Genomic DNA, 14,075 nt, shown 5'->3' with positions numbered 1-14,075 from the left:
ATTTTACATGTGTACAAGTGTTGAAAGTTTGTTTTGTTGGTTTTCACATTAGGCACATTTATACTAAAAGTTTTGAAATAATTTTTTAATCACTTTTTAAACACAAGTATCTACAGGACATTTACACAACAGTTTTCACATGCATGATTTGCTTATCAATAAACAGGTTTAGTCTTTGTACAATGTTCAATTTAAAAATGACATTAATAAGTAAAATTAACATCATAAAGGTAATGAAGGTTCATTATGTTTAAAAAGATCTTTTCTTTCCAACTGCACACACGATAGTTAAGATGCACTTAATTTGTCTGTGTTTAGAGATGTGAATCATAAGCACTTTCTCAGCAGTGTTGAAATCACTTCTGGGGAAGCATGTCCATGTACTTGGAAATGATTCCCAGCATGACTTCATCAGCTCCTCCACCAATTGACAATAACCTGGAATCCCTGTGGGAGAGACATAAAGATGATATAAACTGGTCTTTATTCCCGAAACATCAGTATTACTTAACTGACTGCAAATATTTTTAATCAAATCATTTTTCCTCTTAGAGCAGCACTGGGTTACATGATTTACCCCATCAGCAGATGTCAGCACAGTGTAAAATATGTACTCAGACAATCTAAGTAAAACACTGCTGTTAATCCTGGAATGTTTGACAATCTCGTATAATACATAATTCAAACCAGATCAGATTACACTTCACCTGCCCTACCATGTCTGACTGATCTCACCTGTAGAATCTGCTAACCAGAACGTCACTGGTGAATCCCATTCCTCCCCAAAACTGGAGACAGCTGTCACCCACTTCCCTGGCCAGCCGCCCTGCTTTTAACTTGGCCATGGATGCCAGCTTGGTGACATCATTGCCTTTCACATACAATGCTGTTGGGAAAATGGAAAGAGTAATTAAAACAAAGAGTAACAATGTCCAGGTAGATAAAGAGGAATTGGAGGGGAAAATGGGAAGGAAAACCAAGACAACAAAAATCAATGCTATCAGTTTTAGAAACAACTGTTGCTATGATTTGAGTTTTTCTCATAGATTTCTCCCTGTGCCAAACAGATGGGAAAGCTTTGATCTTTTCACAAGCAAGTAAATTATACTCAAGCTGCACCTGATTAATTCATTCAAAGCTGCTCGGTTTTCAACAATGGTTTTAAACAACACTTCGGACATCTACTGATTACACACATTCATATGAGACACTAGTGTAAATCCGATTTTAGCAAAAGCTGATTCTGTGAGGTTTTTTTTTTAAAGTGCCTACGGGTTTTAAAACAATGCAGATACAAAGAACAACACAGGACTGATAGAACAGGTTAACTTCTTTCTATATGTAAAAAAGGTCTTTTAACAAGACATTTAACAAGGCTTGTCATGTATGTATCGTAAAATATCAGATGCCCTTCAAGTAAAACATTCTCCAGCTGGCGATGGTTAGTCTGCATTGTCAGTAACATTTTTTGGCAGAACTGGCTTCATTTTGAATTTGCATGAATTTATTTATAACTAAAAAAATACTGTACAAACAAATCCAAACATTTATGTTCCTGTTCTCGCACTGGAATTTCATTTTTGTCATGTCCCTTTCTGATGTGACCCACCAGTAGCTTGGTAAACGAGGGAGCGGAGCAGCTCAACCTCTGTTTGCAGCTCAGCCAACCTGAACTGAACCGACTGGTGGTGGAGGACTGCCTGTTTGAAGATCATTCTCTGTCTGGTGTACTGTATTGTCTCCTTGATGATGTTGTCCATCATGGTTACGACTTGAAATGTTAAGACAAAGAAAGAAAAATGTTAAATCACTACTATTGAGCTATTTCGTGGTTGGATTATACAAGTTCTGTCCCAGAATAATGAAAGCAAACAACCAATCTACCGAGAAGTGTCTTGAATTCAGGGTACCAGGTAAAATGAGGTTTTATGATTAGACGTGGCAAGGAGGGACAGAATTGGGATAAATTACTGATGACTCACTATTGGCAGCTGCAAAAAGCCTCTCTTCCTGGAACTGCAGCATCTGGTAGGTGAAGCCCATGCCTTCCTTACCAATGAGGTTTCTGCAGGGTACACGAACGTCGTCAAAGTACACTTGAGCTGTGTCTGATGACCACATGCCGAGCTTGTCAATCTTGCGGGCGATGTGCACACCTACACAGTAAAAGTTAATGTTTACTGAAATTGTTTAATGAAATTCTGCAGGGTTTAAAAGTTCAATCAAATAATTTTAAAATGTTTACTTTGTCTCAGTACTCAGATTCTGCTTAAAGATCATATAGCCCATAAATCCTAAATGATTTATTGTGAATCAATCTGATTAATCTTCAGATGAAATAATGGAAAATGATCCCTCCATTCACTGAGGCCCTACCTGGCAGGTTCATGGGTAAACAGATGAGAGACTTGTTTTTGTGAGGGGGCCCATCGCTGGTGTTGGCAAGGAGGCACATCCAGTCAGCCTGGGTGCCGTTGGTGGTCCACATCTTCCCACCGTTGATCACGTATTCATCCCCTTTCCTCACTGCCCTGGTCACGATACCTGAAGCAATGAGTGACAGAGCGGATAAATGCAGAGAATGAACTGTTGGAAGATAAATGGATGGACGGAGGGTTAAATGAAAATTCAATAAATATTCAATGTATTACAAGCTTAGTCCTTAAAATCAAAATAGTTCAGTGTGAAGTTGCTGTAATACTTTACATGTCAAACACAATACATACTAATGCACAAAGAAAGAGGTTTTAAAATGTGATGGCAGCAGAGGCGAGCTCTGCTGCTCTGAGCACCTCATCCTCCTCTCCTGAGAGAATATTAAGAGTGAAGTGGTTGTAAAACTGCTGCGTCTCTGGTTCCCAAAACATTTTGTGATAACAAGCGACCAAGGATGAAGTTCAGACGTACTTGATACATCCGAGCCAGCTCCGACTTCACTAACTCCAAGACAGGCGACCTTGTCCCCTGTGATGGATGGAAGGAGGAACTCCTTCTTTAGCTCATGTGAGCCAAACCTACACACAGACACACAGACACACACACACACACACACGCACAAATAGTAAGCTTTAAAACCAGCATTTCCATGTTTGAGACAATCCAAAGAGGGGGTCTTGTCCTGAATCTCCTGGCATGACCTTTTTTTCTGCTGCTCTCTTCACAAATTAACAAGTCATGAAGGATGAATGAAGATCCTCAAATTCATGTCCTGAGTCTCCAACAACTATTTAACTAATTCTGTCTTGTGTCACCAGAAGATGTTTTGATCACAGGATAAAAGCACACAACAAACCAAGGTCCTACTGGGGGTGGCAAACACATACCAAAGATTTTAACGCTCTGGGGAGCGTCATGTATAAAAGGCCAAGCAACACCTTTTTTTTGTAAAGCATCTTTAATGCAAGATGCATGATGACACAGTTATGCAAGGTCTGGACCTTGAAAGATAACATTTTCTTTGCCTGAGATCGTCTTTCTTTCAGGAGAGCGTAACACTCTGCACAATGTAAACTGTAGTTACAACCTGATGACAGAAATCATTATGGAAGTGTGTGTATTTACTAAGTGTATTTGATTATATTTTACCAGAATAAACTGTATTCTATATGCTGTCATCATGACTATTAAAATCAGTTTTCATTAATATCAAAACATCATCACAGAACAATGAAAACAGACAACAAACACAAGCTAACAAGATGTAAAAAGAGAAACCTTGCCAAATAATGACAAAAATGTCTGAATAAAGACCTTAAATCCATTTTTTGGTCTGTTTCTCATGTGTCACAAACATTAATATTATCTGCAAGCCAAACAGGACGACACCTCTTCAAGGGGTAGCAGCACTAGCAACCTTTTATCTCTTCAAAATAAAATCCTTCGCTGTAGCACAAATGTAAATGTCCTCCAGCTCTGACACAAGTAGCTCTTGCAGTGAAGCAAAATAAGGGCAAAAAAACAAAGGAAACGCTGGTGCCTGAGGCTCTGAACAGTGGGTTTTTTTCTTATTTGCTGTGGCAGCCAGAAAAATGTGGCACACACACACAACATGTATTTATACAGATATTCACCAGCCCAAGCCGTAGGGAAACAACTTTCAGGGAACAGGGTAAATGTCGGATTTTGAACATGCAAACTCTTTTCAAATAAATTTATCATCAGATTAATCAAAAAGGTTAATCAAACAAATGTTGGATTTTGAACATGGAAGTTCTTCTCAAGCAAATTTATCAGCAGATGAATCAAACAGAGTCATTGCTCGTCACTGTGTGACTGTACCTGGCCAGTGCAGGAGTAGCCATGTCAGTCTGGACACCGATGGCCATGGGGACTCCTCCGCAGTTGATGTTGCCCAGCTCTTCTGAAACGGCTACGCTGTAGCTGAAGTCAAGGCCCAGACCTCCATACTCTGCAAGAGGAGAAACACCCTCCTTTAGCGACGGCCATCAGTTTACTCATGGTTCTAGCATTGCACCTACTTGCCTGCCTCATTTCCATCTTTCCTTTTTTGCTTTATCAAAGTCACAGCATGGTATGTTTCTGCAAACACTTCACACAATATACTGAACTCACGTGCTGTTGCCAAAGCATGGTCTCAAATTAATGACAGGATATTATCATTAATTGTGCCATCTGCGATCGAAGTGAAAAACAACTGCAGGGAGATCGGCATCTTTTCTGATTGGTAAAACAAACTTGATTTTGTTTTCTTGCAACAGCCCATTTCCTTAAAAGTCAAAAAATGCACATCTACTTCCTCCATTTTCATAATAGAGACATTTACAAGAACCTCAGGTCCTTAATGGAGTTGAGCGGTGCATTACCATGTTTAAAACACCACTTTCTGTCAGTTATTCTCATGAAGAACTTTCTTTTCCCTTTCATCTGGTACCATTTATCCTGAGATGAATAGCCCGGTTTTGTGCTAAAGGACAATTTTCTGTAATTAGTCAGATGATTTGCTTGCTCTTCCGTTGCATTACAAAAGTTGTTTGTTGAAAACTTAGACACAAACAATTCCTTTTGAAATGAACCAATATAAAAATGAAACAATGTGAATTAAAAAGACTGAATGAATATTATGTCATTACTGCAAAAGAAATCTGACATCTTCTCAAGCAGCCTAGTAAATGTAACCTTGCAATAATTGATTCAGGACAAAGGCTGAACATTAGTATAATTCTCTGTGGACACTCCCCGTGCAGTTTGTAGGTCACTTGGTGACGGATACTGATGGTGGCTGACAATAAATAAACAAATTTATCACACGGAGGTCTGCAACCACAGCAAAGTGGCTTCACATCACCTGTCAAGACTAACTTCATTGAATAATAGCTCAGACTTGCAGACCTTGAGAAAGAAACAGGCAATTAAAAGAAAGAGAAATTAATGGGGACAGAGGATGAGGGAGATATAACGGTGCTGGCGAATGAGGGTGAATCGGAGAGAAAAATAATAGGAAACAGGTGCAGCTGTGCAGCGATAAGTCCCTGAGCATTGGAAACCCCACAGAGGATAATGAGGACTAAGGGAAACACTGAGGTTTATCCCACTTTGAGCAGAACTGCAGGCTGTCTGGATGGACCAACAAGCAGAAGAAAAACAAACAAAGTGCAGTCAAAAATGTCAATCCTATGCACATATGTCTGTTCTTAACACCAGATGTTTCTTAGCATAGGTCCTCACTGAGTGGAGCTCCACATGATTCACGTAATGATGGTTAAAAACCAGAGGATCTAAATAAAAAGCAGGAGAGTGAAAAGATTTTCATCCTGTTCTTTCTCTGTATATTAATTTTGCACATGATGATCAAACCATGGTGACATGGGAAAAGAGAACCAATGAAGCACTGGAGTGAACTCAGATTTATGACAATCCTGTGTGCATGTATCCTAATTTCAAATTATATATTCTGAGGGGAGTTAGAAAAGAGAGCACGAGAGGCTGGTCATTAGTATAAAAAATTCTATTTTGAAGGAAAAGTGTGCCGGGTGCCAGGTTCTATCTGTCAGGCAGGAGATAAGAGGTCGTTGCCATGGCGTGAAGCGCAGAGGAAAACAGGCAGAGAGCCAAGGGTCATCTCTGTCCCCAAACGTGGCTGCCATGAGAAAACTTCCTGTTCTCGTGTTTTGAGAGGTAACAATGTCTTTCCCTGCACTGTGAAACAGTGTGTTTTTTAGTGAGTGCATGTGTGTGTGTGTGTGTGTGTGTGTGTGTGTGTGTGTGTGTGTGTGTGTGTGTGTGTGTGTGTGTGTGTGTGTGTGTGTGTGTGTGTGTGTGTGTGTGTGCAGGGAGGCTTATCAGATTTTAAGCTGCAATATTTATTTATTCATTTAGTTATTTATTTTGCAGGCATTTATTAGAAAGCAATGGAGAAGAGTAAAGGTTGGAGGATGACATCCAGTGTGTCCTCAAACAGATCCAAACCAAAGACAACTCAGTTCAGGATCGGCATCTCAAATCTCAACCCACAAGATTAAGGGCCAGCGAGATTTATTGTACATAATGAGTATTTTCAATATTCACTGAGCAAATAAAACAAAAACATACCAAAGTAACAAGTCTGAGCTTTTTAGAATTAGCATAAAAATCATTTCATGATAAATTTTAAGGCAGGAGAATGTCACTTGATCCCCTAAGCTACCCTTCAAGAATTTTCTATAATTGAAAGTCTGACTTAAAAAAAAAGAATAAAGTAGCTGGTGAGTTCTCCTCTGAACTAGAGTGACCAGCTTTCTTTCCACCTAATGAATCATTTCCCAATCGCATTGTCTCCGAAATCCCATTTCCACTCCTGAAACCCAAGCTTCTAAATCAATCAACAAGGGGCAGAAGTCTTCAAGAGTCTGCTTCACTAGTCGGCAAAACAGCCAAGGGACATGCTTAGTTTACTCACTCCATCTGCACATTTTCCCGAAGATGCATGGAAACTAAACTAAGTGTGAAACGTTTCAGTGGGATTTTATTATTCTGAAACGCCAGTTGAAGTTGCATCAAATCAACACCCTGATAAATTTTAGGCACGTTTATTGTGCTGCATAAGATATCAGTTAATCTACCGCCTGACAACACAGCATGTCTTCACCACTCTGAGTCTAATCCTGCCAAACACAATAATGCTTAAGGGTTGTGGACTCTGCAGATTTTAATCCCTTCATCTTCCTTGTTCCTCAACCTGCAGACCTGTAAAAAAAATCATCTCCATCGAGCTCAAGGGGAATGAACTTGTTCTTTTCAGCTTCAACAAAAGAAGCACATTGATAAAAATAAGCTGATCTGTAGCTGGGGGAATAACTGAATGTGGATAATTGAAAGTTTAGACCAGTGCCGTCAGATTGTCACACACTTAGCAAATTATCCAGACCGCATATCATTTATACGACACTTACTTCTTCCCCTACCTCAGCAAAGACACAGCAGGGCACACATCTGGAAATGAGATCAACTGCGGCAGACAGATGTTGTGGGATGTTGCTGTGACACTGGTGTGTCTATCATCGCAGTTGGGAAATATTTCTAAACCAGACCGTCTGTAATGTATGGCTGTCAGACTGAGAGAAATTCAATGGAAAGTGAATCTGTGAAACGGCAGTGGCGAATGCTGCATGACGTGGAGAAAAGGATTCCTCGTTTTCTGCACGGCTGCAGGAAACATTTGCATCCAATAATCCTTTGGTTACCAGCATCTTAATAGTGAGTGTTCGTGATTTGAAAATCATATACTTGTGTTGTTCGTACTGTGCAAAAGACCTCTTCCTTTCACAGACATGCCACAGATGTTTTTCAACTGGCTGCCGCATTTCTATGGCTTTCCAAATGTAATTTGACAAAACACTAATTTACTACAGTCTGTGCAAGCAAAGCGCCTTGAAACATTTCCAAAAACAATTTCATCTAATAACACATTTGTGTTTTTACTATATTGTGTACTCATGCACACTATCCCCATTTGAAACATCCAAATTTCAGCAGTTTGCTCACACACACAGATATGAACTGGCTTGTTGAAGGGATTTACTCAAACCCTACTGCATTACTTTGAAATGAAAACTACCAGTGAGATGATCCAGCAAAAGGACTTTTGTTTCCAACAGTGGGGATAAATGTACAAAGTCTGGAATGATGTCATGCTGGCCATTATCATTCCCTGGCAGATTCATTATCTCTTTAAATTCTTTCACAGTAAGCAGGCCTCCCCCCAAAATTAAACATCATCTGAATCTCAATGGATGGATGTAAGTGCGAGGCAGACAGAAAACACTGACTGGATGTTTTACTAATTTCTCTGCCCCATATTAATACATCCACTAGATGCATTAATATGTCCTAACTGTGGTGATTTACAAAGAAAAAACACTCACATTTAACTAAACTGGAATCTATCCCAGCATGCACTGCTAATCAATTGAAGATCTAATCTCACCTACAAGATGGGAGTACATTTGCAACTAAAGTGCATGTTGTCAATTAATTTTTGCACTTTTGTTGGCTCTCATGTACACATCTAGATGATGCTAGAGAATGTTCTTACCGGGTGGTTTGTTGACTCCGAGGAAGCCAGCACTGCCTAGAATTTTGAAGAGTTTGTGTGCTGGAAACTGTCTATCTGCTTCCCATTGATCCACGTAGGGGTTGATCTCCTGGTCGATGATCTAAAGCACAAGAAAAAAAAAAGGCAGGACAGAAGGGAAATGTACAGTATTAGTATGTATAATTTGAAGAATGTACATTATATTATTGCTAACATATAATATAGGTACCTGAGCATTGAAAACCCCATGGAGGATAATGAGGACTAAGGGTAAGTAAATGGTAAGTATAACGCTAAATATATTTGTCTGTTCCTGTATGTGCAAATACAGAATAATAACAAATGACAACCTTGCAATTCTATTTCCATTTTCGTAACCAACACCACATGATATACATTATGAGTGAAAGAAGCACACACAATGATGTTGTACATACATTAGCTTCCTGCTGTGCGGTGCACATCTCTACCCAAGTCGATGTAATCCATCTCTTACAGACAGCCAGATGAGGTATTACACATCAATGAATAGAAAGCAGGATTGGGAAAATGTAACGCGTGGTGAATAAAGTGACAGAATGAATGGCATACTATTTTCAATACATACATGCTATCAGTCTCTTACTGATAAGCAAGAATTGGCTGCAGGCATACAACAAGAGAAGCTGCAAGCTTGGAACACAAGGACAGAGCAAAAAAAAAAAAGTGCTTAAGGCTTTCACAAAAATGGTAATACAAAATAGTATCATCGTCCCAAATAACAAAGAGTGCCAAGCGCACTAACCTGCACTGGTAATTTTATTTCATGACACAACTGACTGAATGTCTTTTGCTGATATTCAATGTCTCTGCTTTGACCATTCAAATGCCAATAATAACTGTTTCCTTGACCATTTATATGTTTGGACTGGTAGAAAAGAAAGTTTAGAACAGCACATGAAAATAAAGCTTGGTACTGAAACCCATACTAATAACATTCCATCTGGATTCAGAGCAAACCCATCTCTTCAGCCACAAATCCTGGGATATAAAACTGCCAAACAATGAGGGATGACTACGACTTTAACCCCCAAAAAGTACAGTTTTTGGTTGTGGAGTAACATTATTTAAGAGTTGGCAGACATTAACTAGATGACACAAATTCTAATTTAATAAAGGGCTTTTCTTTTACTGCTCTAGTGCTTAACAGTAATAGCTGCCAGTTTAACATTATAAACATTAACGTAGCCCCTTAGAGACATTCAATCACAGCACTCAAATACATTGTCACAGTAAAAAAATGTGTAAATTAATGAAACTAATAACGACCGGAGGAACTTGAATGAAAAGCATACAGGAAAATTATAAGGCATAAAAAATCTGGCCAGAGCAACACAAGCAGATCAATGACACAAGTTGTTGGAGGTAGAAAAATAAAAAATCAGGAAAGTATTCACAGTACAAGTTTATAAAATTCAAATAACGTTGAAATGCTGAAATGCAGAATTTCCTCAAGCTATGAGGTGACCAAGGACGGCAACCACATTTTTAGTCTGGCAACCAAATGCTAATCAAGGTTTGTGTGAGCTCTGTGTTAGCTTTGCGTTAACTGTGGGAACCGTGCATTTTTTTCAGGGAACATCACCACTGGCTGAAATATTGGGAAATAAACCAAGCTTGTGACTAACAGTAGAACCAACAATGCACACAAATGGGTTTTAGGATATAACCTAAGAAAAGACAAAGAATAATAAATTACTGGTGGAAATTTTTTTTTTCCAGGATTGCAAAAAGTGATGGACACCCATTTTCTCCTTCCAAAACTCACAAACCCAAATCAGACAACGGCTCGATCTGCCAAGAATAATGTACTGGCTGTGAAACAACTCACTGCGAGGCTGATAGAAAACACTGAGATGTTTTCACCGTTCAAAACAGAATGCAGAGACACTCGTTCCAGTAGAAATGTGAAGCACAGGCCTCGACCCTAACCTGTATAACTCCAACAAGGCTACCTTATATTAGACTAATATAACATCAAACACAAGAACAAGCAGGGGACAACAACACTCGTGGTACTGCTTCCCCTTAACCTATATTAATCTCCATGTTCCATCCATGTTCAAAGTTCAAATCCTGAGGAGGGAAAGGGAGGGACAACTAAATGCTGTAAAGCAGCATCATTTGGGAGTGACCATTTCTGCTACAAAACAGGACAGTTTCCCTTCACCATACTGTCAAACAGCAAACATCAAGAACATTGCATTTATTAAAAAAGAAAAAACACAAAACGGTCCAGAATGGATGACACCCTCAACGGATTGGAATACTACAGAAAGACTGAGCTAATCTGTCAGCGGGTTTATGGTTCTATACTTTATCGTGTTTCATGTTGTGATCTATGATAACATGTACTGTGCTAGCAAAGATGGGGCGAGACCATTTTAAATGTTAGAGATCTCCAGTCAGTATAATGACACAATACTCACATGGATTTTCATACACCAGATTAGCAGCAGACATTCTGTTCTAGCAATTCTATGCAAATGAGTTCAGAGTAGAATAATACAAAACTATATGATGATTTGGCAGCTTATATACAGGGTATCACGAGTCAATCAATCCGAATACGATGCATTGCAGTATATGTGAATATATAAACAGGGTAAAATCTCATGCATAAGAAACCATTCATGGAGTCACATATTGTTCTCTATGCTGAGGGAAGTTTGGTTCGATATTAATTGGATGGTTTTCCACAGGCTCTGCACTAATGTTATTGGTGTGGATTATTTCTCTTAGCCTTCTTTAAAACCTGCACTTTAAGTAGTTGTTGGCAAAAGGATCAGGCTAACTAATATTCAACAAATCCTTCTTTACGGAACGGGGGCAAGAAAGATTGCTCAGCCAAGATTTAAAAGAAAAAAGTTTTTAATTAAATCATCATGTGATGGCTTTATTTTTTCTGTTATCAAACAACGAGCAGTTTTTTAAAAACATTTGAAGGTACTTTTCTGGTGGGCATCCGACCTTCAGTGTTGTCCTAAGTCTACCAACAATGTTTTTGCAGAGTGAGAGGAAATCCCAGTTTGAAATCTCAGGACATCACGTGGAATGCCTTCTTCGAAGTGTTAAAGACACGGCTTCATGTTCATCAATGACCTTTCGGGTGACACGCTCTGTTTGGATGGTTTGGCAGCTTGCCCATGTGGGAGACTCTGGAATTTTCTAAGCTCGGGAAGTTTTTCACCTTATCTAAAAATGACCCCATGAATCCCACGCATTTCTCTTCATTACGCATTACTCTCTGTTACACAATCTAACATGATCCTGTACCCTCTGCACCAACTAACAGAAAGGAGTGAAATCACTACCACTACAGTATTAGTGGGACGTACAACCTTGAACAGTCACTGAAGGACTTCCTATAAACCCATTTGTGAATCACCTATGAATGCATACTGTCCAGAGGTTTTCTTTTAATAAACCAAGCTGTCTCCAGTTCCCTTTCCTGCACTGCACAGACATATTGTTCAGTATTTCCTTTTCAGATTTCCATCCTTCCCATTATTCCCAGCAGTGGTTTATTTTCAAACTCTACGCGTCCTATAGAAAGTTTATTCACACGGCAACCTTTGTCTGTTTACCGCAACATTTTTGTTTCCTACCTCAAATTAGGCAATTGCTATTTTTGAAAGGCTACGTCTCCATCTGTCTCCAATGTCTGTCTTTTATTACACTCTATTCCAAAAAAAGGTCAGGCTGATTATTAAGACTTCCTTTGACTCTTTTACTGACAGGTAGCTCTGTAAGTCTGGAAAAATGTCTACTGTGGTAAAGATATTGGTGTGTGTGTGTGTGTGTGTGTGTGTGTGTGTGTGTGTGTGTGTGTGTGGCTGTGTCATATAAAAAATTCAGATTAAATAGTTCATTTTTGCTTCTCTTCAAAGCAAAGTTAAACTATTTTAACACATTCACATTAAAGAATTGCATTATCTCATCTGTACGACACTTTCATGGAATATTGTTGCAGTCCTCAATTCTCACTGTTCCCATGCTAGCTGTGGTCCTCCGGGTTATTTTCTTTCTGTCTCGCTCTCAAAATCAATATCCGGGAAGAATCAAAACTATTCTAAATAGTACAACAAGTGATTGGCGACTAGATCAAGAAAATATGCAAACATTCATTCACAACAACCACTGTGTACCTTTGGCTAAGCTACAGTTCACTGGCTTCAGAAGTTGTCAAACCACCATAAAAAACATTACATTATTTCATCACTCTTACAAAACTGCTGCCAATTAGAGAACCCCTCGACAATGCATTAAGCAGCAGTAGAGCTGCAGACAGGGTGCAGAGATGGCACTGCCACCCATATGTACCGCAGCTGAGACAATACAGGTTCAAACTCATTCATGTATCTGTGAAAATAAGTTACACCTCCGGAATATAACAGGAAAGCTAGGAGTACCATTCCAGCAGGTGATATTAAATAAGTTAGCATGTTGAAAATCCACATACTGCAGCATAATAATAGTGACATTACCAGACAGTGGGGATTGTTGCAGAACATTGTTTTAACAAAACCTGGAAGCCATTTTCCAATCATTTTAGTGACAATGGCACTTTTGGGGTATGTGCTCATTTTAATCAGTCTTCACTTGGCTGCAATACCAGCAGTGTTAAATTGACTTGGCATTAAAATCATGTCACACAAACACATGTAAACAGAGGGAAATAAAATCCATACAACTGTATCTCTACTGTAATTGTGACACAGGGTTGTTTTTATCATGAAAGCACAAACCACCAGGAATCTCATCTTCTCAAATCCGATTGGGGTCAGTTTTGCATGAGGCCTTAAATCGGATTCATATCCGGCTCCTGCTGATGTGAGGGCTGGGTGGAAAGCCCCATCAGATTTCATCTGATGTTTCTCACTAAGAAAGCTCACGTCACTTCTCATCAATTCTTATCAATCGATGCACAAATTAATTAGTGAAATTACAGCAACGGATGACTGGAGAACAGGAGGTTACAAGTTAAAGAGAAGGATCTGGGTATGATTCAATCAACATAGTACAGTAAGTAAGCAGTGACGTCATACGAGAAGCTAGCTAACGACCTCTAACCTACTTCTGTCAAACTGCCCTACAGAATTATGTGTTATTCTACGTGTGCAGTAACACTTAACGTATGATTAACTACATCGTGGCGAATATGGTTACAAAAATTATTTATTTATCATTAGATAACACAAAACAGTAAACTAATTTGCTGTCATGGTGATGCCTGCTTGCTACAGTGCTACCATACCTTTCTGAGGGACGCCTTAATTTCAAAGTGCGCTGGCGTGTAGATTACACTGTCACTTGTGATCTCCGAGGCGCTAAACGTGGAGGAATTTGCTGATGCTTCTTCATGAAACGACCGGACACCTCCGAGTAAGGCAAACTGGTGAAAATACCGACTGTTTAATGTCAGCCTTAGAGAGACAGCTCTCACCCGCAGCGCCATCTTTGTTTGACTAGTGTGCGCATGCGCACTCGGTGACAGGAGTCGTTT

At 39.3% G+C, this 14,075-nt stretch overlaps 1 protein-coding gene across 2 annotated transcripts; it reads right to left on the bottom strand.

Annotated features, from left to right (window-relative positions):
• Nucleotides 1-124: 124 nt before the first annotated feature.
• zgc:85777 lies at nucleotides 125-14,066 on the bottom strand. 2 transcript variants are annotated; one of them, XM_068332825.1, is made up of 9 exons: nucleotides 13,827-14,066; nucleotides 8,531-8,651; nucleotides 4,279-4,408; nucleotides 2,908-3,014; nucleotides 2,377-2,544; nucleotides 1,983-2,156; nucleotides 1,610-1,771; nucleotides 736-886; nucleotides 125-447 (listed from the first exon to the last, which is right to left on the bottom strand). In XM_068332825.1, exons 1-9 carry the CDS (start codon nucleotides 14,025-14,027, stop codon nucleotides 357-359), a joined length of 1,305 nt encoding a protein of 434 aa, XP_068188926.1. In that variant the 5' UTR covers nucleotides 14,028-14,066; the 3' UTR covers nucleotides 125-356. The 2 variants fall into 2 exon arrangements, with proteins under 2 accessions (XP_068188926.1, XP_068188927.1); XM_068332826.1 differs by lacking the exon at nucleotides 13,827-14,066 and adding an exon at nucleotides 8,968-9,121.
• Nucleotides 14,067-14,075: the final 9 nt, after the last annotated feature.

The sequence above is a fragment of the Antennarius striatus genome, chromosome 14 (assembly GCF_040054535.1).
Source record: "Antennarius striatus isolate MH-2024 chromosome 14, ASM4005453v1, whole genome shotgun sequence".
NCBI classification, from domain to species: Eukaryota; Metazoa; Chordata; class Actinopteri; order Lophiiformes; family Antennariidae; genus Antennarius; species Antennarius striatus.
Note: the sequence above shows the minus strand (reverse complement) of the source record. Positions and strands in the feature narration are given on the sequence as shown.

What these genes read in the sequence shown, in the direction of transcription:
- zgc:85777 (XM_068332825.1), bottom strand. Translation starts at nt 14,027, where the DNA reads ATGGCGCTGCGGGTGAGAGCTGTCTCTCTAAGGCTGACATTAAACAGT. An exon ending in TTAAGGCGTCCCTCAGAAAG is followed by an intron (nt 8,652 to 13,826) that starts GTATGGTAGCAC and finishes CTTGTGCTTTAG; the next exon opens with ATCATCGACCAGGAGATCAA. An exon ending in GCTACTCCTGCACTGGCCAG is followed by an intron (nt 3,015 to 4,278) that starts GTACAGTCACAC and finishes GTCTGTGTGTAG; the next exon opens with GTTTGGCTCACATGAGCTAA.